General features: G+C 35.5%; 1 protein-coding gene across 2 annotated transcripts in view; it reads left to right on the forward strand.

The window, feature by feature from the left end:
* The first annotated feature begins 11,124 nt into the window (after positions 1-11,124).
* Positions 11,125-27,833, forward strand: part of LOC145276760 (uncharacterized) — a 286,556-nt gene continuing 269,847 nt past the window's right edge. The window contains exon 1 of one of the 2 annotated variants that reach the window (XM_080128010.1): positions 11,125-11,677. In XM_080128010.1, coding sequence (XP_079984136.1) covers positions 11,396-11,677 — 282 coding nt within the window. In that variant the 5' untranslated portion in view covers positions 11,125-11,395. The remainder of the gene's footprint in view (positions 11,678-27,833) is intronic. The other variant, XM_080128008.1, reaches the window with a different exon arrangement.

The raw sequence follows: 27,833 nt of genomic DNA on the forward strand, positions 1-27,833 counted from the left end.
CAGACCCGAACATCTAAAAAAAAAATTTGTCAATTATAGATGGGTGTTGAGTTGCAGTTAAAGTAAAAATTGACAAAAAAAATAAAAATAAATAAACAAACAACAACAACAACCGGATATTGTAGTTGTGAACAGAAAGATTAATGAATGCCAAATTATTGATGTGGCATGCCCAAAGCAAATTAGCAAGCAAAAAAGAATGAAAAACCACGGAACTATCAGAAACTGAGGATGGAGATTGCTAAGTTGTGGAATAAAAAAACTTCCATCATGCGAATCATATTAGGTGCGCTTTCTTGAGAAACAGTTGAACTCCTTGGGAATCAAGTACATCACCATACTCCAGAAGTCAGTTCTACTTAGCACAGCAAACAAACAACCTACACCAGGTGCTTTCCATCTGATTGACTCTTTGACTCTGCTCACTAGCTTTGGTGAAATAAAAACGGTGTAAAACATCATAACACTGAAGTTTATGGACATAATAATAATAATAATAATAATAATAATAATAATAATAATAATAACAACAATAATAATAACAATAACTATAATAATAACAATAACAATAATAATAATAATGATAATTGGCCAACTTTCTAGTTTCAGAAACTCAAATAACATAGGCGCTGAACAGGTAAGTATAACCTCTAATTTCAGGTTACAAAATAATACCGAACAAACACAGCATAGCCATGATAACCATCAAAATGAAAAAAAAAAACGAAGAAAGAAATGGACAACAAAAGAGAATAGACTCGTAATGAAATGCTATTATAGAAGCCATCCTCAATATAGATATGGAGGTTATCGGAAACGAATGAAAGAACTATGGGACCTATCCAGTGACTTCCATATGACAGAACAAAGAATTGCGGACAAAGCAAGACTGATACTCAAGAAAGGTTGGCTCTCTAAACTAGAACTAACAGAAATACAGCGAAAAATAAATGATGAAACTGAACAAGAAGCATCCCCCAAAGGAACCGCATGTAGAGCAACACCACAAGTTGAAGCCTCACAAGTAAAAACACCAAAGGGTGAGGACCAACAAAGAACGAAGTCTACAAACGTGGAAACCGAGAACAATGAAACAGAACTAACAGAGAATGAAGCAAATGAAGTAAATAAAGTGATACAGCTGATGAACGGGGAAAAAACAAAGCTCCCATCGTTAAGGAACCAAGAGCAAAAGAAATGAAAAACAGAAACAGAGAAGGTTAACAAGCTCCTCCCACATATCCCAACAAATACAATCACAGACTTAAACAACCTAATTTACGCAGGCGCCAAAATGGTAAGTATGAATCTCAAATCAGAAAAACAACTGGGGACAAGCGGACCGACAAAACCTGGATGGGAAATAAGACTAGAAACCCAAATACGCAAACATAAAAAAGAAGCCAAATGATCAACAGGAAGAAAGCAATGTGGAGAAAACGAAATATTGGAAATGTAACTGACAGGGAGAGGCTAAACAAGAAACATGAAGAACTGGACCAAAAAATTAAAGCAAAAGAAGCGAGATTGAGACGATATAAATATAAATCTGAACAATGCAAACAAAACAGAACATTTGAAACTAATGAAAGCCAATTCTACCAAAATGCGAACGGATGGAAAACAAAAACAGAACAACTAAATCCGACAGAAACAAAACTCTACTGGAGTAAAATATGGGAAGAGCGACGATATCACAATAGAAATGCCGAATGGCTGAAAGACATGAAAGAAGAGTTGCAACAAATAGAAGAAGGAACAGTGAATGAAATCAACAAGGAAACCCTAAAGAAAACCATAGGAAAAATGGCAAACTGGAGAGCACCAGGGCATGACGGGATACATGCATACTGGTTCAAAAAATTCACAACCTTACACGAAAGGCTAGCCCAAAACCTGAGAAGATGTATACAGGAAGCAAGCGTGCCAGACTGGATGACAAAAGGTAGAACCACACTGCTACAGAAGGACACAGAGAAAGGAACCATTCCTAGCAACTATAGGCCAATCACGTGCTTACCAACTATGTGGAAGATACTGACAGCGCAACTGAGGGAACAAATCTACCACTCCCTGAATAACCGTGAACTCATCCCCGAAGAGCAGAAAGGATGCCAAAAAGGAAAAAGAGGAACACATGACCTGTTATATATAGATCAAAAGATCCTAAATGAGGTAAAAGGGAGAGGAAAGAATTTAGCCATGGCATGGATCGACTACAAAAAAGCGTACGACAGGATCCCCCAAGCATGGATAATAGAATGCCTAAAAGTGTATAAAATACCAAGCGGGATCACCAATGTAATAGAAAGTACAATGAAAACATGGAGACTGGAATTGACGGCTGATGGACAACACATAACAGAAATTAACATACAAAGAGGCATCTTTCAAGGAGACTCACTATCACCATTACTGTTCATCATAGCCATGATGCCCTTGAACATTATTCTGAGAAAGTGCCAAGCCGGATACAAGTTCTCCAATACAGAGGAAAAAATGAACCACCTGATGTACATGGACAATCTGAAACTTTTTTCAAGGACCGAAAACGAGTTATAAGAAAGGGAAAACTGGAAAGAACAGAAAGCATGGAACTACCCAACCAAACAGAAATGAGAGCACTAGGGGCACAAGACGACTATAAATACTTGGGAATTCTGGAAGCGGACACCATCAGAGCAACAGAAATGAAAGAGAAAATTGGAAAGGAATACCTCAGGAGAACAAGAAAACTCCTTGAAACGAAATTATATAGCAGAAACCTAATAAAAAGTTTTAAATACATGGGCAGTATCACTAGTAAGATATTCTGGACCGTTTATAGGATGGACAAAAGAAGAACTGAGACAACTCGACCAGAAAACGAGGAAACTCATGACCATGTATAATGCAGTACACCTAAAGGACGATACTGACAGACTCTACGTGAAAAGAAAAGATGGCGGGAGAGGACTGATCTGTATAGAAACTGTGTGAAGGACACGAAAAAAGAACTAGAAAAATACATAATGCAAAACACTGAAAGGATAATTATGGCTGCGAGAGACACTGAAAAAAACAACAAAACAGAAAACAGAGAGACAAATGACAAAACGAGAAAAGAGAAATGGGAAGAGAAACAACTCCACGGAAGATTCATAAGAACGACAAAAGATGAGAATAACGAAAACACCTGGACATGGATGCGAAAAGGACATATAAACTGAGAAACAGAATCTCTAATAACTGCAGCACAAGATAACTCGATAAGAACAAACCATACCAAAGCAAGGATCGATAAAACTCAAGAAAACAGAAAATGCAGACTGTGGACAGAGAGACGAAATGATAAACCATATAGTAAATGAATGCAGCAAACTGGCCCAAAAGGAATACAAAAACAGGCATGACCAAGTGGGGAGGGCGATGCACTGGGAATTATAGAAACAACTGCATTTTGAGCGTACAGACAAATGGTACAAGCATAAACCCGCAACAGCACTTGAAAACGAAAACCACAAAATCCTATGGGACATGGACATACAGACAGACAAACCCATCCAAGCAAGAAGACCAGATGTTGTAATAATTAACAAGAAAGAAAAATCCTGTCAAATCGTAGACTTTGCTGTCCTAGCTGACCACAGGGTGAGTATGAAAGAAAAGGAGAAACGAAGCAAATACTCAGAGCTAGCCAGAGAGTTAAAAAGGATTTGGATGATGAAGAAAATCAAAATAGTACCGATAATAGTAGGAGCACTAGGAACAATTCTGAAAAACTTTGAAAAAAGAATGGCAGAAATTGGAATCAGAGAAATAACTGCAAAAGTACAATGCCTAACGATAATGAAAACGGCTGAAATATTAAGGAAATCTCTAAAATGTGGAGAATAATACAAGAAGACAATATAACAAAGAAGCGTTGCAGGGAATGCAGAACGCTGAAGCTGCATATCTACAAGTTCTACACTCCCATCATGCACCCCCCCCCATTGTCTCATCACCGTTCCCACCCCAATAGAAAAGTGATACCAAAGAGCCAAGAAGGGTCAAGGAGGATGAAAAGACCGAGGAGATAGCGCTCGGCAGACCTCTGCTGGACAAGCGCGAAGAGAACTGGGATCATGGGGAGGCTTAGTGCCACTCAAATCCCAGTATAAACCAATGGCCACTACCAGCGAGAAAACAATAGTATAAGGCTGTTGCGATGACGCAAATTTATTTGCAAATGCTATCAAAAGAGGTGGAGAGAGCTGGACGTCTGAGGAGACTTGTTGTCACTCAGCTTTCAGAGAACACCACAGGTCTCCAAACCGATCGTTTGTTGACCTGTGTGAAAGCTCCATGTGAGCCAATAATAATAATAATAGTAATAAAGAGGAATCTTCCAAAGTGATTCCCTATCACCATCACTGTTCATCATAGCCATGATGCCCCTTAATAATATACTAAGAAAATGCCAAGCCGGATACAAGTTCACTAATACAGATGAAAGAATGGATCACCTAATGTACATGGATGACCTGAAGCTGTTTGCAAAAACCAAGAATGAATTAGAGATGCTAATAAACACAACCAGAATCTTCAGCCATGATATATGAATGGAATTTAATATTGAAAAGTATGCAGTACTGATCATGAGAAGGGGAAACTGGGAGCAACAGGAGGTATGATACTATCCAACCAAACGGAGATGAGGGCACTAGGTGAACATGATAGCTACAAATATCTGGGAGCTCTGGGAGCAGACACCATCAAAGCAACAAAAATGAAAGAAAAAATAGGAAAGGAATTCCTCATAAAACAAGAAAACTCCTCAAAACTAAACTATATAGTAGAAACCTAATTAAAGGTATAAATACAGGAAGTGTCACTAGTAAGATACATAGATTGGATCAAAGAAGAACTGAGGCATCTCAACCAGAAGACAAGGAAACTTATGACTATGCACAATGCACTTCACCCAAAGGATGATACTGACCGACTCAATGTGAAAAGGAAAGACATATGAAAATAACTAGTTTGTATAGAAGGCTATGTAAATGATAAAAGAAAAGAATTAGAAAAATACATAATGCAGAAAACCGAAAGAATAATTACTGCAGCAAAAGACACTGAAACAATAAACAAGACAGAAACAAAAGAAACAAGGAATAAGACGAGAAAATAAAAATGAGAAAAGAAACAACTACACGGCCGATTCATAAGGATGACAAAAGATGAGACTAACGAAAACACTTAAACATCAGAGAAACGGAGTCCCTTATAACAGCTGCACAAGATAACGTGATTAGAACCAACAACATCAAAGCAAGGATCAACAAGATACAAGAAAACAGCAAATGCAGACTCTGTGGACAAAGCGACGAAACAATAGACCACATAATAAGCGAATGCAGCAAACTAGCCCAAAAGGAATATAAGAATATACACGATCAAGTGGGGAAAGCAATACACCGGGAATTATGCAAATAACTGAATCTTGAACACACAGACGAATGGTACAAGCAAAAACCGGCAGCAGTACTTAAAAATCCTGTGGAATATAAATATACAAACGGATAAACCCATCCAAGCAAGGAGACCGGATGTAAAAAAAATTAACAAGAAGGAAAAGACCTGCCAGATTGTAGATTTTGTCATTCCTGCAGACAACATAGTGAAGATCAAGGAGACAGAGAAGCGTTGAAAATACACTGAACTGGCTATAGAGCTTAAAGGGATCTGGAATAATACCGAAAAACTTTAAACAGAGAATGGGAGAGATTGGAATCGGAGGGTGACTGATAAGATACAATGAATAACGGTAATGAAAACGGTTGAAATATTAAGGAAAACCCTTGAATGCAGAGACCAATACATATGAGCAACAGACACAAACTGGACATATAGAATTGCTACGGAAAATGCAAAAGAGCATCACATGGAATCATAAAAGTGAAACTGTATAATTGTAAGTTAACTCCCTGCACCCCTTTCTTCCCATTTTTGTTTTCTTCGTGTGTCACCAAAACTGACACCACACCAAATAAGTGAGGAGGGTCAAGGAGGATGGAAAGACCAAGGAGAGAAAGCACTAATCAGACATCCGCTGGATGAGAGCAAATAGGACTGGCGCTTGGGGAGGCTTTTTACCACCCAAATTCCAGTGAAGACGAATGGTCGTTGCCAACGAGAAATCAATGGTAAACAGCTGTTACGATGACGCAAATTCATCTGCGATGGTTATCAAAAGAGGTGGAGAGTACTGGAAATCTGGGGAGACTTGTTGCCACTCAGACTCCAGAGAATCCAGAAGTTGTTCTCAAAGAGAAATCTTTGATGATAGCTTGTGTGACTACTCCTAGTGAGTTAAAAAAATAAATAAATAAATATTAACAATAAAAATAAAAAAACTACAACTACTACTACTACTACTACTACTACTACTACTACTACTACTAATAATAATAATAATAATAATAATAACAATGATGATGATGATGATGATGATGAACCAAGAGCATTGAAGCTGCATATCCATAAGTTCTCTATCCCGTACCCACCCCCTCCCATTACCCAATCACCACCACCCCCTAAAAAAAAAAAGAAAGAAAGAATGATGTCAAATAGCCGAGAAGGGTCCAGGAGGAAAGGGTCCAGGATGGAAAGACCGAGGAGAGAGCACTGACCAAACCTCCACTGGACAAGTGTGAAGGAAGAGGCCTATTGCCACTCAAATTCCAGTGGAGACCAACGGCCGCTGTTAGTTAGAAATCAATGATAAGCGGCTGTTGCGATGATGCAAATTCACTTGCAAATGATATGAAGAGGTGGAGAGTACTGGAAAACTGGGGAGACTTGTTGTCAACAGCAGGGAACACCACAGGTTGTTTTCAAGGAGAGATCCCTTATGAATTGTGCGAAAGCTCTTTGTAAGCCAATAATAATAATGACGATGGTGATGATGATGATGACGATGAATATTTAATATATTAAAGAAGGCGTGGCAGTTTGCAAACGACCTTCACCTTGAGAAACGGAACGGCCTTGGCTTCAAACCCATTGCGTAATACACGCGGACTTGAACAGCCACATGTTGCTACTACTACTACTACTACTACTACTACTACGACGACGACATCCTTCCTTTAGATTGAAGTCGCTTCTTGTTGTCAATATTGTATAATTCGTCACTGTGGATTATTTACATGGATATATTTACAATTGTCTTCTAAAAGTGCTCTCTCGTTGTCCGTCTCATGTAAAGCGTCGACGAAGCCTAACGGGAAACCAAAAATATTTTTTTTTAAGAGTCGTGATTGTCTCTTATTTACTTGTCTCCCCGCGAGGGCAGAGTTAGACACGAGGTCAGTTTTTAATATTAACACTCTGGATTGGGACAAGATTAAAAATAAATAAATAAAATAAAAAAAAATTTAAAGTTAGCTCACAGTTAATAGAACCCCCCCCCTTTTTATTATTGTTTTCTTTTTCCTGTCCCTGTCAGAATTATTATTTACTTATGTATAGGAGCTTGTTTGTTTGTCAGTAAGCAATGTCATTTCGACCGAATCTTTAAATTTAATCTTAACCCTAACCCAAGCTCCGGGTTAATTTTATAGTTTTAATTAATAACTTCTGAAGTAATCGTCTTTTTCCTTCACTATCAAACCAGGAAATTACGTTTTTTCACACATTTTATTTTTCTTATCAAAACAAACGATGCATCAAAATAATTTATTTTTATAGGAAAAGTTGTTCACATATCAAATTAAATCCCGTTTATTAGTAATACATAAAAAAAATCTGAAAAAAAAAAATCTCAAACTATTTCGGCATTTATGCAGCTTGCAGCGATGTGCTGAAATAATAACATTATTTAGAAAGTCATTCTTAACTTGTGGAGGAAAGAGTGTTTAATAACTATTCTGTACTTTCACCTAACAATTTAATAAACAAAAGTTACCGTAAAACTTGAAAATACTATCAATATATAATATATGTAAGAAATTGAAATTAAACTCAGTAAACTAGAATTTACAACAAATTATTCAACAAGGTTTACGAGTTCCAACTTAAAAAGTTTTAAGTTTTGAACTTGTTCATTGTCGAATAATAAATTTGTTGTAAATTCTAGTTATTAGAATTTGAATTCAATTTCATATACCAATGCTCTATATCGAATATTGAGCTTTTTTTATCTGGTTAGGATTAACTTATTTATACTTACCTTAAATTTACAGAATTATTCAATTTGTAAACTTGTGAATATATATATATATATATATATATATATATAGCGGTATCTTCTCTGCACAAATAACAATATCTGCATTTTATATCCACCAGTCCAAGTCCACTACAAGTGACAAATGTCTTTGAATTTTAGCAAAACAATAACAGGAGAACGGGGAATTTCCAAAAATTATTTGTTAACGCTTGTCAATAGAATCGATATATAACGACCCCCGTCCCTGCCACAATCTATCTAGAAGACGGCATTTAAATAAAACAATCCGCCAGGAAACAGGAAAATATCCAAGACATCGAACGAAGGAATCGTCTTGCTGCTTACAACTTGGGGCACCCACCTCTTTGCCCTAGAGAACCCAACCCTTTAACTTTAAGCCAAGCTCCGTTTTAATTTTTTTTAAATTTATAACAATTTATTAAATGATCGCCCTTCTATGATATCCAACCAAGAAATTATTTCCCGAATCACATTTTTTTTTGTGTGTGTTAATTAAAACTAATACAACAAATGCCTTAACTAGTGGCGTTATTATTATTTATTTTATTTGTTAATTTCAATTTTAATTTATTTTTATTATTCACAAAATCTTGACGACAGAAACCTGACTTTATTTATTTTTATTTTTTGCTTGACGCGAAAAACTTCACATTCTGTTTAGACTTAGCGATTATTTTATTTAAATAACCAATTAATTAATCAACTAACCTTATTAATTTTAAACTTTATGAACAACAACCAAAAACGTTAAGTTGAATTATTTCTATTGCATAATTTACTTTTTTTTTTTCGTGAATTAACTTATCTAGAAACAAATACATTTATGTTTGATTTTATCCTCTATTACGAGAAGTTAAAAAAATTAAAACAATACCTATTATTTCTTAGAGTATCTATACTTTTTCTAGTTTAACCGAAGGTTTTGTTTCTTACTGCTTGTCATATTGACACGTGTTTTTTTTTTTTTCTATTTGTATTCAGGTTTTCTTTCTTTTTCTTTTTTTTTATCATAATTTTGATATAAAACAAATTCTTTAAAAGTCGTCGGTTTTATTGTATTTTTTTAAACTGAATTGCTAGTTAGTAATTAATTCTATAATTGTCGGCTTATTTGCCTCCCCCCCCCAAAAAAAAATCTAATAGGTAAATAGAAAACATAGTGAAACGAAAACTTCAAACTACTTTAGGGGAGTCGTGTCACTAATTACACAATCGGCTGGGTGCGGTGATCCGATTTCGTAATATAAAAAATAAAACTAGGACATTTTTTTTTTCATATTGCAAAGAAAGATCATATATATATATATATATATATATATATATATATATATATATATATGTATGTATGTCATCCATAGAGAGACTGTTTCGCTGTATTACAACTCTTTGGTGCGACTAGCTAAGCAACTACCTCAAGCCAGGATTGAAACTCGACCTCCTTGGCGACAATCGGTGCTACTAACTATTACGCTATTACAATGATTTCTCTACTTGTTAAATATTATTTTCATAATATTAACCATTTTTTAAAAGTTAAAAATCGAATTTGAAAACTTAACATTCCACTGATGAGAACAAATAAATCGTAAGTAAAGTTTAAAAAACTTTTAAAGATTTGTCACAAGTACACTTTAGCTGACCTGAAGTATTTTTCTCTTTCTATTTTTGGAAGAATTATACTAGGGAAAAGAGGAGACAAATCAAAGACTTTATTCTCTCCTCATGAGGACAGTTAGGCACAAGATCAGTTTTTAATAGTAGGAAATCCAGCTCCCTTTAAAAAGAGTACTCTGAATTTAGAGAAAATTTAATATTCCGCCAGTCTTGAACGATTTTCGCATTCGCCGACGAAAAGACAGAGCAATTACAGTTTAGTAACAACGTATACTACACCTTGATTTATATATTTAATTTCGTGAATATAAAGCAAAATCAGGCACAAGGCCACTGTCAGTGAAGTCTGATGAAATGTTTGAACTGAAAGAAGGTCAACACTATTTTTAAAAAATTTTAATGAGGAAGCTTATGAATGAAAAATAAACATCAATGACAACTATAAAACAGGTGCTCTTGTGTGCGTGCACGTTTCTTGCCTAACTCTGATAAATACGGATTGAATTGTATTTTCAAATAATCGAATATTTATTGAAATAAAACAAGGAAAAACTAGAACGAATTTTTAATTATATTAAAATACTTTTTATTATTGTGAACATAAGTATATTTTGATTTTTTTTTTTCTTTCCAAGTCCTCCACAGGTAAATCCAGTTAGTTGTTTATTATTGTGTACTCGCTAGGAGTTCTCACACAAGCCATCATCAAAGATTACGCACTGACAATAACCAGTGGTATTCCCTGGAGTCTGAGTAACAACAAGACTCCACAAATTACAAGTCGGGTTGTTGTTATTATTATTATTTTTATTATTATTATTATTATTATGAAAAATACAAGTTTATCTTTACTTAAAATTAACTTTAATTTTTAAAAATTAAGTTTCATCTCCCGTTTTGTTTTGTTTTTATTTTTCTAATTAAGTTCTTATGCACTTTTGTTACCATACTGAAATAATAAAGTTATTATTTAGAAAGCCGTTCTTAACATGAGGATTGGAGGGGGTTTTCTGACTATTCTCTACTTTCACTTAATTTGATGAAAAAGATATCGTAAAACTTGAATTTAACTTTAAAATACTATTAAAAAAATAACGCGGTAACAAAAGTGCATAAGCACCAGTAATTTTATTACATTTTTTTAATATATATATTCTTAGAGTTAACAAAAACTAAACAAAACACCAGATTGCATGTTCTTTTTAAAAATAAAAATAAGTTTTTAAGTAATGGTTTATAACTCCTCGTCTTAACTGCAGACACCGCACGCACTTCTGACAACGAACGCGGTTTTTTTTTGTTTTTTTTTTTTTGCTTAAAATGTGGAAAACTTGGTTAGATGTGAAGATGTTTTGTTTAAGTTAAAACCTCAGACCTGTTCTTTGTAATTATATTATACTTATTTTCATATATTAGTAGTTTAACACCCTCGTCCCAAGGAACGTTTGTCGTTTCACTTGTAAGTTACTATATTTGCACAACCTTGTGCTTAACTCTACCCCCCCCTTAAGAGGGACAAGTTAATATAGAGACATTTGCGCAACAATAATAACAAACGTAAAAATTATGAGTGATTGGAATAGTTGCATTTATCGTAATGCCGACAGTATTGTGTTCTTTAACCGACTTGGTGTTAAAGATGATAAAAAACGGGCGAAAGTTTTGGACGAAATCAGTGATTGTATTTTGAATTGGCACGATGGATACGCTAATCCTAAAGACATGACCGAAAGTTACACGTCCAAGTTTCTTCTCCAAGACTTAATTCCGCATCTGGTACAACTTTCGCTTATGTGTCCTTTCGATGACATACGTACCAGATGCAGGGATTTGCTACGAAAACTTAAGGTAAGTTTTGTTATTTATTATTCATACTGTTGGATTAAATCTACTTTTTAGGAATAGGTATCCAGAAAGTTGCAGTGGTGACGTAAGCAGGAACAGAAAGCCGAAAGCTTTTACACAATACGAATTAAATTAACTCGGCTTTGTAAAGTAAAATTTCCTTTCTCAATAACTACCTTAGCATGTTTCCTGAAATTTGCACAAGTTTTCTTTAAATATTTGGAAGACAACTTCTTCCATTTTTTTTTTATCAGAAGGTCGACATTGCTTGTGACTTTGTGGGCGATTAGACATCGAGATGCGATTCAAACAAACAGATATCTTAAAAAGTACCTGTCTACGCCAAATATAAATGACATTGTCTTAATGAGTATACTGAATAACTTATAAAACTCGTCATTCGCAAGGAAATTTAGGAGTTGGATCTAACGTAAAAATTCTCCCACCCTGCCAAAATAAAATTTAAAAAAAAAAACGTTGTAGAAGCCGAAAAGTGGAAAAAAAAAAAAGTAACATAGCCCCCTCCTCCCAAAAAATAGGTCCCCGTAAATTTAATTATGCATTATCCCCCCCTTCTTCCTACAGGAATCCTGGGCGGACGGTATGGAAATCATCCCCCCTCCCTCTAAAGTGAATAACGTGAAAATGGTGTTCTTTTACTTTCTTCCTTGGTAGTGGTCAATGTTTGTTACTTTCAGAGTATATAAGGAAACACACTTAATCAGTGTTGAGAGAGGGGGGGGAGAGAGAGAGAGTTGTTGTTTTTGTTGTTTGTTTACTTGCCTCCTCACGAGGGCAGAGTTAGACATGAGGTAGACTTTTATGGGGGGGGGGTAACCAGCCCCCCCCCCAAAAAAAAGGGGCGTTGTGGTTAGTAACAAAAATCAGTACTAGTGCACTTATTTATCCATACTGAAATAATAACCTTATTATTTAAAAAGCCATTCTTAACATGGAGAGAGGAGAGTGTTTTGTACCTATTCTATACTTTAACCTTACAATTGAATAAAAAAAACATATCATAAAACTTGGAAATACGATTTAAAAAATAGCGCAGATCAGTAAGTGCACTAGCACCCAAAAATCCAAATTGTCTCACTCATGAAGGGTTTCTCCTCCATTAACTGAGATCAAAAGATGAGTGCAACGCAACCGCCCCTCCGTCTCAAATATAAAATAAAATAATTGGAAAACGATTTGTGTATGTATTAAGTTCATAGTAACCGTAAGTTAAAAAAGGTACTTATACAGTTTAATCAATGCACATAAAAATGTAAATATTGGGGAAAAAAATATTGTACTTACCCGTTATGGAATGAAGTTCTCTGAAAGAAAGTTTCACTAAATTTGATCGTGGTATCATAATTTTTTTCTTTCGCTATAAAAAAAAAGAAAACTATGTGATCAAATTCAGTGTAATATTTTTTATCGGAGAACTTTATTCCATAACGGATAAGTACAATATAATTTTTATTCGACAGTTTCATGTTTTAATGTCTTGATTAACCTGTAAAACATCAATTTTTTTTAAGAGAGAGAGAGGGGGGGGGAGAAAGAGAGAAACAGCACGTTGTTCTAGCGAAAAATCAAATGCCTCACTCTGTACAATAAAAAAGTATAAAAAAGACAAAAATTATGGTTGAATATGAGAACGAATAAAAGGAATATTTCGTCAAGTTTATTTTAAAGAGAGAAATTAGTGCTGAAAGGAATAATGTGTGTAGTTTTTTGTAGAGATAGTGTGTGAGAGAGAGAGAGAGATTTGGCATAATGCTTGTCTTGCAGTCGCCATGTTGTGACATGCGTGGGCATTCGTTTTTTGTGGAAGGTTTTAATTCTGGAATAAGAGAATTACAGCTGGCAGCCAATGAGAAAGGGTGAAATTTACCAAGGGAGAAATCATTATTTTCTGAATCTGCATATTGGAAGTGAACGATATGACTATGAGTTTATGATGCAGTTAATAAGGGTGAAGGGGCAATATAAGACTACTGCATGTAATTTTACACGGTGAAGAGTGGAGGCAATGAGAGCAGTTATGAATTAGAGGGAAAAATAGGAACTACTTCCTCTAATGCTAATTGCAATAGTGATGTCACTTCTAGGATTAAATCTAGGGTTTTATTATAACGAATTAAAGTGTCTAAAATGTCCTTCTATAGTTAAATAAGATAGTGGCTAATAGTGTAGACATAATAAATTTGTATGTTTTTGAAAACCTATGTTATTTTGGTTCAGAAGGGAAAAATTGCAACGTTTTTATTATATACAAGCAGAACGCGTTAACCAGTGTTGCCCAGTGTTAGTATGCCCCTCACCTAAAAAAATCAAAGTACTTCTGTTGTTGTTGTTGTTGTAGGCCAACCTACTACCTCCTCACGTTAAGAACGGCTGTCGAAATGGACACCACCAACCTCCCTATGTTAAAAACGGCTTTTAGAATAAACACCTCGTTTTGTGATTGGGGGAGTGGTTGGTCATTATATGTATTTTTGAAAGAAGTATATTCCCAGCAAATAGGTTTGTGACGTATTTACATTTAAACATAATTAAAAGTATCTAAATTACACTCAGGTATTTTTTATACATACATAAAAGCAAACTATAATTGTATTTTGGTTTGTGACCTATGTGGGTGTTATAAGGGACATAACTACTTATCGAACCGGATATGAAACGGTATATAAAAGAACTATCATTTTAAGGTAGGGGCGTCTTGTCTTGTTTGCAGTCTAGTCTTACGTTTTAGTCTTGCAGTCTTGCCCTGCAGCCTTGCGTCCTACCAGTCTCGCGTCTTACACTCTACAAGTGTACTCCGGTTAACCAAGCTTCCCAGGGACAAGCATTTAGCTCTCACACGCTAAGTTCCTTTTTTTTTACCTTCATTTACATTTATCTAACTTCAAAAACAAGTAGCCATTTTGTATTTGTATTATTACGAAGTACTAATAACCCTTTTTGTTACGCATCCGACTCGGCGTATTTTGTCATATTATTATATATCGTTGAAACAGGATATAATAGTGGGTTTATAAATAGAAGCAAAACATTGAATATTAGTTATTACCCTTGCGATTCGGCAGATGAAAAAAAAGAAAAAGAAAACTTAAGTAATCCCCAATGGGAAAGTGCAAATAGCATCTAGTACCATGTCAAGCAAATGAAAAAAGGAAAACAAAAAAGAAGTTACTGGCAAGGCTCAAGCACACAACGTTAAGTGGAAAAGGAGGCGAAGAAAAAGTAAACAGTTTTGTCGTCTTGGTCACCATGTAAGTGTCACTTTACTGTCTTCGAAATAATGCTTATAACAACGTTTTGCTAGGCATGAATGAATTAGTGACCCAAATAAAATGAGTACAGAAGTCACGTCTCTCTCCTACCTTCTGTATCTCTCTATCAGTCCCTCCTTCTCATTCTCTCTCTTATATATAGTGTCCCTCCTTCACTGTGTGTGTATATATATATATATATATATATATATATATATATATATATATATATATATATATATATAATGTATGTATCTCCGTGTATATTTGGTTCCTTGGAATCTTTCTCACTGATCAGTGAAACCTGTAAGTTCATGCTTTGTAGTTTATGCTGAAATGAAAGTGGTCTGCAAGGCAATGTAGTAAATTAAGTATTATAATTAAGAAGTAAAGGAAAAGAAAAAAACAATTATGTTTTACGTTCTAATAATGCGGCCATGTTTGTTACTGGTCAACATGTTCTGTTATTTATGTAGGTTTGCAATCCAGAATAAGTGCTTTTTGAACTCGCAGCCAATAAGAATACCCAGAACTGAATGAGGGAAAATTGTTATATTTTGGTAAATAGAAAAGGAAAGGTAATGGTTTGTGTATGAGTTTATGAGCCAGTTACAAAAACAGACAGGGCCGTTTATGTATAATGTGTGTAATAGTACCCCATATAGACTGGTGGTGGTATTAGTACTTTAGTTCTAGAGGGAAAATTAATAACTACTTCCTTGTAAGGTGTGCATCATTGTGATGATGTTTCTCCTAGGAGAGAATGTAGTATTTTATTGTAACGAATAAATGTGTATATAACGGTGTTCTAAAGTTACATAAGATGATGGATAATAGTTTAGACATAATAAAATTGTATGTGGCCTCCGTTATTGCAAACCTACTGTAATTTGGTCCAGAGGGTAATTTCTGCAATCAAAATATTATATATACAGGAGGAGATATAGGGACTAGACAGTCTGTTGTTGGTGGTAAAGCAAAGAGTTTCACACATTGAACATTTTTCAGGCAACTATAAAATATTTCGGTACTAGTGCACTTATTGATTCGTGCTGAAATACTGTTATTATTTGGAAAGCCATTCTTAACATGGAGAGGGGAGGGTGTTTTGTACCTATTCTGTACATTAACCTTACAATTTCAGAAAAACAGATATCATCAAACTTTAATGGAACTTGAAAATACTATTTAAAATATAGCATGGATAAATAAGTGCACTAGCACCAATATTTCCAAGGCTTAGTTTAAGTATTGATATATCCTGCAAAAGGGATATATTTGTTTAAAATAATTGAGTGGTCTTGACTATGGTATTTAAGTAATCTAGTGTTCTCAGTGATAGCTGGTATGTCCTTAAATGTGAGGCATTCGGTATATTTTTCCATGCCCCTCTCAAGCTGCTCTACCAGTCTGTATTTATGGCATAACTAGCCAATCATATTCTTGTGAGGAGAAACCCGGATGTACTTATATTCATTACATCAAGTATCAATTTAGGTGGCTCCCAGTACATGGTGCCAATATTGTAACAGCTATTTTTTTAAAAAGTGTCAAAGTGTATATTTTCTATGTTTTTTGATTGGCTGAAATGAAATTTCTGTATTAACATTCTTATCCAATCAACAGTTGATATTTTACAAAAAATATTTTCGTGTGCTGCTGATTTGTTGTTTTTTGAGTGAGTTGGATCTGAAGGCAGTGTCTAACATATAGATGTCGGTAATTATCTGCTTTCGATCGAGAGCCTTATAGATTTGGAGCGTTGCCATAGTAAACTGCATAAGTACCAAGCAAGTTAAAGAGAGATTGTAGAGAAATATGGTGACATATGTAGAAATAAGCAAAATAATACACAAATAAAGATTGCTTTAAATGTAATAGATATTTGGCCTTGATAATGTGGTGATGCCTATGTAAAAAAAAAAGAAAAAAGTGCTCGTCTGAGCTCCAATCTATGATCCCTCCTTGCCAAACATTCACAAGAAACACTCGTCTAGCTGAAAACACTATCAATAATTTCCCCCACTTTATCTGTGCCTAAACCTAAACGTAGATTCCATGAATAAAGCTTCTTTCTAAGAACTGCATGCATGTGGAACTCTCTTCCATTTGCCTACTTTCTAACTGACTACAATATGGTCGTCTTCAAGTCCATCAAGATCTTGATGAGCAGTTCCCGTTAAGTAATCCAATTTCCCAAATTTCCACTACTAACGATTGACTACTATACACACTTTAACCCTTATCCTCGAGTGGTCTCTGGGCCATGATAAGTGGTGACTCCTTTGTAAAAAAAAAAAAAAAAAACTGGTAGCAATCACTGCAAAAGTATTATAGAAAATGTGAGGCATATGCTCCGACCATCAAGTCCAAAGTAGAACAGAGTTTTGGTGAATAACAAACAAGATCCTGAACAGATTTGCACCTTCTATCCATACCATCATCAACGGACCTAAAGTGATTTCATCAGCATCAAAAGCTTTGCAGCAAACTCAACCCTATACGATCAAAGCCACCTATCTCCTGAATTTCCTCCCAAGACTGAAAATAATTTGAGTGACATCCACATAACAGACTTCATAATAAGTGGCACCACATTCAACCCAAATCCCAAGACAGAAGCACTGGGCCCTGAAAATAACTGTTTGAAATGGACATAGCGCCTTGTCGACATGGATTCATAAGCGACACATTGACTCCTTGTCGCTGCCACTCTCTTAGTTTCTGTGCACACACTCCTGTATTGGCAGTGAAAGCATCTACAAATTCGTTCAATTCCCGGTAGTCAAGCATTGGATGTACCATTTGCTTCCGTTCCTGTATGACCGCCATTAAGGGAAATAGACCTTTGGGTGGGCCAAGTTCTTCTTCCAAATATGGCACCAGCCATCCATTCTGCTACTGCTGTTGGATCTCGTTCTCTTAAGCATCCCTTATTCTTGTACACTGTTACTCAGTTCGCTGGGAAAGTGACCGTTTTCCCATTTTCACTATCCAGTCCATTCCTTGTTAATGCAATCATAAGTCATGCTAAAGTCTGGCTCGACAATTGAGGTGGCAGCACATCTATTTAGGCTTCCAAAACATGCTTTGCTAATTCAGTGAAACAAACTCCGAGTTTCTTGATCGCATCAATCCCCAATAGTAGATCAAAGCCCAACAGCTGATTATCCACAACTAATGCCTCAATGTCAACAGCTGGAACTTTACCAACCTCTACATTAATTCTGCCATATCCTCATCAATTCAATGTCTTTCCATCAGCTGTTAGAACTTGTTGCAGACCAGGATATAAATATCCTAACTCGCTACAAAAGAAAATAATGAAACGAATGGAAAGAAGGAAACAAAACTCAATTGCTGGATAAAATAAACATGTCGTTTATTTTCTGTCGAAAATAAAAGGTTTAAGGTGAAACAAGTGTTCATTCAGTCGTTGACGACTACATGCGTGAAAAAGAAAGGAATGAAGTAGAGGGCGAGAAATGGCAGTCACGCATGTAGAAAGTGAAAGAGAGAGAGAGAGAGAGAGTGTGTTGGCCTCAGCAAAGCAGCGCGTTCATGATAGCAGTCGTCCATGTGGAAAAGTCTCCAAGCCAAGAGCTGTGGACGTGAACTTGTCTCGTTGACGAACCCAGGCAAAAAGGGAAGAAAAAGGAAGTTGAATGGTTGTTGTTGACTTTTATATCAGGGTGAGTGTTCTGACTGCGCATGTCTGGAATTCCTTTCAGGGGAAGTGACGTTTCCCATGTGCGCGTTCATGTGCGCATATGTGTGCGTACGTTAGCATGTGTGTGCATGCACATGAATGTGAGTGTATATACGTGAACGTGAATATATGTATGTGTCTGTGCGTATTTGCGTGTGTACATATGTGTGTGTATATGAGGAAAAAACATGTTCGAACAAACTCCTGTTAACTTCCACTTCCAAAAACGACACATGGCTTTACTCACTAAGAGTCTGCAAACACTCGGAATTGATCAATGCTGTACATTCTTGCCCATCTACACGTATTTTGATGGAGGTGAGCTTCTTAGTGTTCAGTTCGTCTGGGAGGAGACTAATGCTAATGCCTCTTCCCCTTCTGCATTTTCCCGGTACTGCGCTGCTATATGTCCAAGGCCACTGCATCTGAACTAACATATCTTACTACGGACTTTGCGCATCTGTCTGGCAACTCTTGCCAATTCTGTAAGCAGTGCTTTGACAAGTGGTTGGGACCACCACACTTGAGCAAGCAATTCTTTTACTGTCAATGATTCTGAAAGTGTTCATCTGGTGAAAGTAGCGGCTGCCAATTCTTCAGGGCCTTCATTGTCAGCCATGACAGCTCTTGTTTGGGTTAACAGTTGTTCTGCAATCATCGTTTCCATGCTGGATGAAGCACGTCTGATATGTTGCAGTAATCCAGAAACGAATGCACATATTAACAATCCCTTAACAAACCGACTAGGCGTTGCAGCTCAGTAAAAATCTCATCCACTGTCTCACCATGGCGAAGTTGTTGAGTGACAAACTGGTCATATACATTAAATACATCAGTGGCATATGTGGTTATAAGAGCCTGTTTGATCTACTCTGCATCTGTTTTCTGCTCCGTACTAAGTTGTCTGTATATCGCCAGAGCTCCATCTCATAATCTCAATGCTTGACATTTTTCATAGTGCAAAGCTTACACACAAGCTCCACATTTTCGATCCACTTGATAATGGGCATATCAGTTGCAGCACCACTAAATCAACTGGGCATCAAAAATCTTGCCCGCCATTGCTGAAAGATAATAAACTGAAAATGTTGAATGTTTTAAGTTGAGAAAAAAAAGAATTATTTTCTATGTTCGCCAAGTTCACCGACAAATGTTCCATTCTACTGTGTCGAGTCGACAAAAAAGAAACTCGTCTCAATTCAAGAAATGCTGGCTTTTTATATTTTTTATATCTTATATTTTTTATATCTTATATTTTTTATATTTTTTTTATTTTATATTGCTAAACCCAACTGTGTCTCAATTTGCATAAGACACATTTTTGTCTTATGTCGGTCGGGTTTTGAGTTTAAGACTTTCTCATTTCAAGCAAATGACATCAGCCCTTAACCAGGTACACTACGATTTTTTCTACATTCAACATCATGCTAAAGTTGCATTCTACCAAAGTTTATGACCGTGGAGACGATATCTTCCATGCTAACTTACTGCTAGTTAGCCCCAACTCCGGCCAAACTAACTCTCTCACTGCCTCTCTCTAAACTGGTCTACGTGTATAAATCAAACTATTCCTTTGTTTGATTCTCTGGCGTCACCACTCAAACCACTAACCTTACTCCAGGTCGTTTTTTTTTAACCTAAATTTTCTTTGTTATTGTTTTCTAAAATTTCAAAATTATTAAAATCATTGTTTATGAAAACTAAATTCCTAACTGTAATTATGTATCTCATACATTCTTTTTGTTATTAAAACATTTTTCTCCAAACGTTCTTTTTCTTTAATGGATATTTCGATTTCAATTGACAATTGCAGTGCCTCGGTAGGTTACTTGACGATGCCCGGGATTCCAAAATATAACAACATATCCATCTAACACTTATCATTTGCTATTGTTTTTGACCTTGAAGACAGTTGTAGATAAAACGGTTTCCATATGAATAGAACAACAAAACCTCTTTACAATAACGGCGAACAGTATTTATTAAAGTTACAACCATTTGGCATTCCCTGCAAGAACATTTCAACATCTTCCTGCAAGAACAAAAATGAATTAACGTCATCACTCCTGATAGGGATATACAAGTGACCACGAAGTGCTTGTAAATTTGATATTCCCATGAAACTTTCTCCTCCATAGGAAGCCAATTAAATCGGTCCTGCACAAATTACTCCTAGTAATCCCAAACAATGCCCCTGAATCGACATGCCACCGAACAATATCAACAAATCAATATTGTCGAATCTGTACACCACCGAACAATATCGTCGAATCGACACACCACCGAACAGTCTCATCGAATCAACACGCCATGATACGAAATGCAATATTTTTCAACCACCCATGAATGACTTATCAGCTTGTTTTTTATAGCTGTTGGGCGAAATTAAATTGTTGCTTCGGGGTAAGATGGATGTAGCTCATTAGTAGACTTGATTTGCAGTTGAAAGGTTCTGGGTTCACTTTTCGCCACAGGTAGGTCCAACTCATATGCTTGTGCACTTCCACGCATGCTCGGCACAGGGTGAGTGCTATTTGAGTACGGTACCGTTTTGTATACGTTGAAAGTTGGACAGTGTCAGTGAGGAAACGAAAGATGAATATTTTTTGACTGCTGACAGTGTATGAGCTGCTTAATTTTTTCGCGTGAAGAGAGGTGATGCTTGGGAGTTTAGATGAAAGCAGGGGGAGAAGTAGAGGGCGTCTTTTTTTGGTTTCTTTCTGGAAACTCTCTGATTACTTCTGCAATTTCCAAAAGGATCTGAAGTAATTTTTCAGAGGACAGATGAAATAAATACGCCCTGCAAGTTGATTGGTGACTAAATTGCCTAACGATGACAGTTCTCCAAGAGAAAAAAAAATAAGTCATCATATATTGGAATAAGGAATTTAGAATAGAATAATATTGGAATCGGGAAAAATTTTTTGAATCGTTCCATCACTATGTTCGTTCGTAATGATACCATCTTCCGATCCATTCCACTCGGTAACAACAACAAAAAACATTTTGCCATTAATGAAGACTAGCAAAAATATATTCCCGCCAATCATATATTTTTGCAAGGTTTATAACCAGCAACACTCACACTAGGTAGGTTGAACTGGCTTCCTCCAAAGGAGGCAGTATCATGAGAATATCAAAATCAGAAGCGTCACATACATATTCTGGCTAGGGGGGATGAGAACTTAAGTTTTTTTTTAGTTCTTGCAGAAAGGTGTCATTATATTCCTACATACAGCACCTGGTATTTCCAATTGGTCATTCATCTGCTACTGATCAACCTCAAAATTGCTTAACTTTGGTGATCTAGTAAGAATCAGTGTGTTAATATGATTAAGCTATATATGCCATGTTTATAGATGCAGTCATAATATAAGGAATATTTTTAAATAAATAATTTATACAAATTATTTATTTAAAAACTATATGTTAACACACTATATACATTTATAGATATATGAATCTTGATTATGTGGACCAATGGGGAAAGAGGTGGCTGGTTAATTTAATGCATCTAAAACCAAGCTTCTATCTTTCCATCATCAACACTCTGATCCCTGTCTGGCATCAATTAAAATGAAAGGCTCTCGTCTTAGGAAGGCTGTTTTGACAAGCTTCTAGATCTAACCTTTACTCCTGATCTGAGATGGAACATGTACATCAAAGCTGTTGCCAAGACTGCTGTAAAGATGGTGGGATCGTTCTATAAGAGCCAAGTATGTCCAAGGATGGAATAGTTGCAACATCTGTGCAGGAGCTCCTAGAAGCAGCATATCCTGTCTTCACATAGTTCAAAATAGACTTTGTTGTCTAGTGGAGGATGCCCTTTTCTCTTCCCTGCAACCTCTTTCCCATAGAAGAGACATTGCGAGCCTATTTCTGCTTTATTGTATTACTAGCGAGGGGTACCCGGCGTTGCCCGGGTGTTTGGAGGTGTGTGTGGAAACTCCAGGGGGTGGGGGTGGGGGGTGGGGGGTTATAAAAAAATGAGTGTATGAGGATCGAACCCGAACCATTGAGGCAAAGTTGTAAATTAAAGTGTGAAAAAAGAAAATGTGCGACGTTAACCATTGCCCCACCGCGAGATGCTAACGGAAACATGTTTGAATTTATTTAATTACTTGGATTTAGCAGGTGCCCGTTTTAATGAGTTAATGAGGTCAAGTTTGACTGCGGGATAGTAACTTCATTTACTGCTGAACGCTTTTTTTTTCCCCAAGATGTTATAGGAAAAAGACTAACCCACATGCGGCGAGCAACAAATGTTGAATATTTATCTTCCCGAAATCAGGCAAATTAAATAGACAGGTGAGCTTCATTGTTAACTGTGAGATATTACGATTTATATGTGATATAAAAAGTTTTAAAAAATTGTGAAGCGAGCGACCGCTTCTCTGAAAAAAGCCTTTTGTAGACATACAGAAAAAGCGAACACACATACATACATACATTTTTGCTTTTATAGATATGAGAACTGTAGTCCAATGAATAATAATACAAATAACCAATCCTCATCTCAAAAATTCAGAAACGTCATATCTCTGCTTTATCGTTATTTTCATGGCAAATGCTTATCTGAGCTCCAATCTATGATTCCTTCTGACCTGACTTTCACAAAAAAACACTCGTCTACTTGAAACCGCTATCAATAATTTTCCACACTCTTTATCTGTGCCTAAACCTAAACATGGATTCCATGAACAAAGTTTCTTTCTTAGAACTGCACGCCTGTGGAATTCTCTTCCGTTTTCCTGCTTTCCAGCTGACTACACCATGGTCGTCTTCAAGTCCAACATAAACAAGTTCTTGATGAGACATCTCCTTAAGTAATCCAATTTACCCAATTCCCATTACTAACGATTACTTTGACGTTGTCCCATTGACTACTGTACACTCATTAACCCTTATTCTCGAGTAGGTGTCTTTTGGTTTTTGGACGTTGTCTTGTTCGTGCAAGTTGTCAGTTGGCAGAGGAAGAAAAGTTCTACTGCTACAAGCAAGTCGTGGAAAAGAAAAACCATTTTCTGCCAGCCAAGTACAAGGGTGAGAGTTGTTGTGGAAAATAAAGAGTTAAGAGGAGTTAATGAGAAAGAGTTCGACCTTTTTTTCTGCTTTCATAAAGTGTAGCATCTGAGAAGTTTGCATGTAATTATCTCCCTTGAAAAACTTCAAAATACAGACAGACAACAAACAGAAAATGCTGCTTATATTATTAGTAGTTTTACTGTCTTTCTGAATTTGAAACTTAGATTTATAAATTGTACTATGGTATAATCTTTGGTGCTGATATAGTATTGGATATTGGGCACAGGTGAAAATTGCAGTTTCAAATAAATTAACAGGAAAAATAAAAACTATTTGATATACGGATCAGGTAAAAAAAAAAAAAAAAGAATCTACATCGAAAAATTAGGAAAAATTATAAAGCTGAATTTTAGTTGAATATAAAAAAATAAGTTTTATTGTATTTTACGGATCCATCCTTGATTAGAGCAGAAATTCTGTAAAACAAGGGGAGATAAATCAATCTGCCATTTAGCTAATTTAACTAATAAATGGCACGTTGGCAAAATACAAAAACTGATTTTTATCTTTAATTAAAATTCTACTAATTTTTCTTAATTTTTGGTGAGGATATTTATTTTTGATAGAAAAGTATATCAAAGTGTTTCATTATATGAGTGCCTAATCTTTTAATGCTTACTTTGGTTTAGACGAAAATATTATCATTCGATGCTGAATTCGGGGTAGGGGTAGTCGTGTAGTATCTGTTTTGGTGTTATGAGACCATCCTCCCACTCATTATCTACTCCTTTGGAGACGTAATGTAGTGTATATGCGTTCGTAATGAGACCATTCTCCCATGCTTTATCTTTGCTAATTAAGTTCATTCCATGCATTGTTTCAAATCTTGTGATACGATCATAATCCAAACAATAATATTTTAACCTTTATCCTCGAGTGGCTCTCGGATCTTGATAAGTGGCGATTCCTCAGTGATACCTTTAAAGAGATACATATTTGTTCGTCATGATACCATCCCCCCAACAGACAATCCGCTCAATAACATGAATATATTTTGCCATCAAACATTGCACATATTTATGTAGATTTGGTATCTGTCTGGCTGAAGTCAAAATTGTACTATTGCTTCTATTAACTGTACTGTCTTTCAATGCTCAATTCAGTGAGGATAGTGTAGTATATGTGCTGTTATCATGAGACATTCTCCCAGGCATTACTTCCTTTTTTTAGGGAGGAAGAAGTAGTGTATTATATGTTTTGTTCTGAGACCATTCTTCCAGGCATAACCTCCTCTATTGGGGTGGGGGTGTACTATACGTTACCAAGAAATTGTCAAATTTCATTTACAAATTTCAGTGAAGATACATGACTGCTAATATCTTTTACAGCTGTAGATATTTTTAATAATTGTATACATATTTTTAATGTATATTTTCATGAAAGTATTTCCAAGTTCTAATTTATAGGCAACCATCAAATGATATTTATAGATGTTTTTCGCCAAAGTTATTCATCAGTTTTTTTCATAGTAAACGTAGCGTAACGTATCACCTTCTTGTGACTTTGTACAATTTCGTTTTTTTTTTTTGTTTCAATATGAAAAATCGTTCTGCTCTGTTTATGAAATTATGCATGTAGCCATGACTACATACATTTTTTTTTATTGCTTCCCGACTTACAACGTTTATAAACATTATCACTTGGGAAAATAGTTACCATCTTGTTTATTAATATTTTATTTTGTAATTTTAAATTCGAGAAAATCAAATTTATATATCTGTAAAAGTAAAAATGTGTGTGTGTGTGTGTGTGTGTGTGTGTATTTTCCTACCAAATAACTCTGTCTATTTTCGGTCTAGAGACTCGAGATCTGACATAAGGATTATTGAGATTTGGGAAAATCTTTTTAATCGGTTTTCAGACAGAAATTTGGCTGTGAAGGGGTCAAAGTTCAACGATTTGACTTTTGAAAACTCTACCGAACTCCTATGCTAATTTGGGGTCTAAACACTTGAAATTTTAAATGTAGGTTACTTGCACATGGATCACACATTTTAATTTAATTTGAGCCCAAAAACTAAGGGGTCAAAATTGGGGTTAAAGTTAAAAAAAAAAATTGACCTCTGCAGTCTCAACAAAATTACTCAGACAAATTTGGGTCTAAACATTTGAAATCTTACATAAAGTGTATTCACATGTATTCACATGTAGGGCAAGTTATAAACAGTGCATAGGGCCCGAGCAAAGCCGGGTTGAACTGCTAGTGTTAAATAAAATTTAAATGAGAAATTTAAAAATTTTATTCAAAATAAGTGTCTTCTAAAACTAAAAGTGTGTAAACATCTTTTACTTCAAATGTTAAATATTTTTTGCATGATTAAAATTCATTTTTTTTCTGTGACTTTCTGTGTAAGACACGTTTTTCAAAAAAGACTATTGACAGCAACCGTCAATAATACCAGACGTATCCTTTTTCTGTGTATTGATATATATAATACCATTCAGCACGGACCTGACAATGGAAAACTAGATAAGAACACAAAATTGTATTTATAAGACCAAAAAATCCCAGCTTGTTCGCTTTTCAGATTCTGCGGCACAGTGGACAGAGGCGCTGAGTCGCTGCGGTTTTAGGTGAGCATTCTCTGAAGATAGCAGTTTCAATCCTACCCAAAGCAGGCCAGAGGATTAGTTGGCCAAACTTTGCGAGACAACAACAACAACTATGGAAGACAGTAATTACTGGAGAGATAGTTACAAGACTCAGCATTCCTATCCCATATCGTGGTTAACCACCTGAAGAAGGCCATATGAATAGTTGGCCGAAACATTGTGAAACAATAACTATGAAAATGAAGATAAGTCTGAAAAAAAAATAAAAGCCTTTTCTCAAATGATTCTAAAAAGTAAAATATATAGTATCATTTTCTTTCTCTACAAAAGGTTGACCCCTCCGGGTTAATACCACCAGCTAAATAACTAAAATATTAAAAAAAAAAAAAAAAAAAATTAACAGTCTTCTTTGAAATAGTTTTTTTTTTTTTTGTTTTTTTACATCGAAAGTTTCAGGAAAAAGTAAAAAAAAGATTTCATTATTTAATAAAATATTTTTTCACATTTGGTTTTCTAAAATTTCAACTTGACCTGACGAAATATTTTCGAACATAAACTTTGTTTATATTTTTATTTTTTCACTGAGGAATCGCCGCTTATCAAGATCCGAGAGCCACTCGAGGATAAAGGTTAAAATATTATTGTTTGGATTATGATCGTCTCACAAGAAGATTTGAAACAATGCATGGAATGAACTTAATTAGCAAAGACAATGGCCGAACAAATATTTGCAAAATTTAAACCAGACGTAACTAACCGTCTATTCGGCTTTGCTCAGAACATGACGTGCTGCCTGCACTCTGGTTTTACTGTAATCTGATGTAAGATGGCAGGCAGTCAATCAATGCACGACAAAGTATCAGAAGAATTTTTGGGGGAAAATATTGGAAGAAAAAAATCATTAAATTAAGTAAACAACACCCTCAAACGGCCGTTCCTAACAACTTCATACAAGATGAATATCTCCACCTTGGATCAACAGTTGCAGACGCAGAAAGATGTCATTTCATTTTGCCAAGCAAAACATTTAATCGCTGCAAAGAACAATTGCGCGTCTTGTGGCAAGAGGTGCTTCATCACCAAAAGAGGACCCGTAAAGGATGGATGTGGCTTAAGGTGTACCAGGAGGAAATGCTGACAATGAATGTAACGCAGGAGCTTCTCAACAATTATTTTTTCGCGTTTATGTGGTGACAGAAATTTGGTAATGATCCTTTTTTCTCCATTTAAAGCCATATATTGCAAAGCCACCCAGTTGGCGAAGTTTCCTACACATCTGCTATCTCTTCTCACCCGACTTTGACACCATCTGATGCAACCATAGAAAAGTCTGTCTAATCCTAAGGGAATATCTTGGCTGTCTTTATTTTAAAAAATGAATAAATAAACCAGTTGCCCAATCTCAACCTACAGAAAAAATTGTTCATGAAAAGAAAAGAAAAAAATTCTTAAAAAAATTTTTTTTTATATTACTTACAAAAATAAAAAAAAAAGGCAAAAACAATAATGCATGAAAAATACACAAAAAGATGTATTTTTTGGT

Source organism: Euprymna scolopes, chromosome 5 (genome assembly GCF_053919585.1).
Source record: "Euprymna scolopes isolate OS-2025 chromosome 5, ASM5391958v1, whole genome shotgun sequence".
NCBI classification, from domain to species: Eukaryota; Metazoa; Mollusca; class Cephalopoda; order Sepiida; family Sepiolidae; genus Euprymna; species Euprymna scolopes.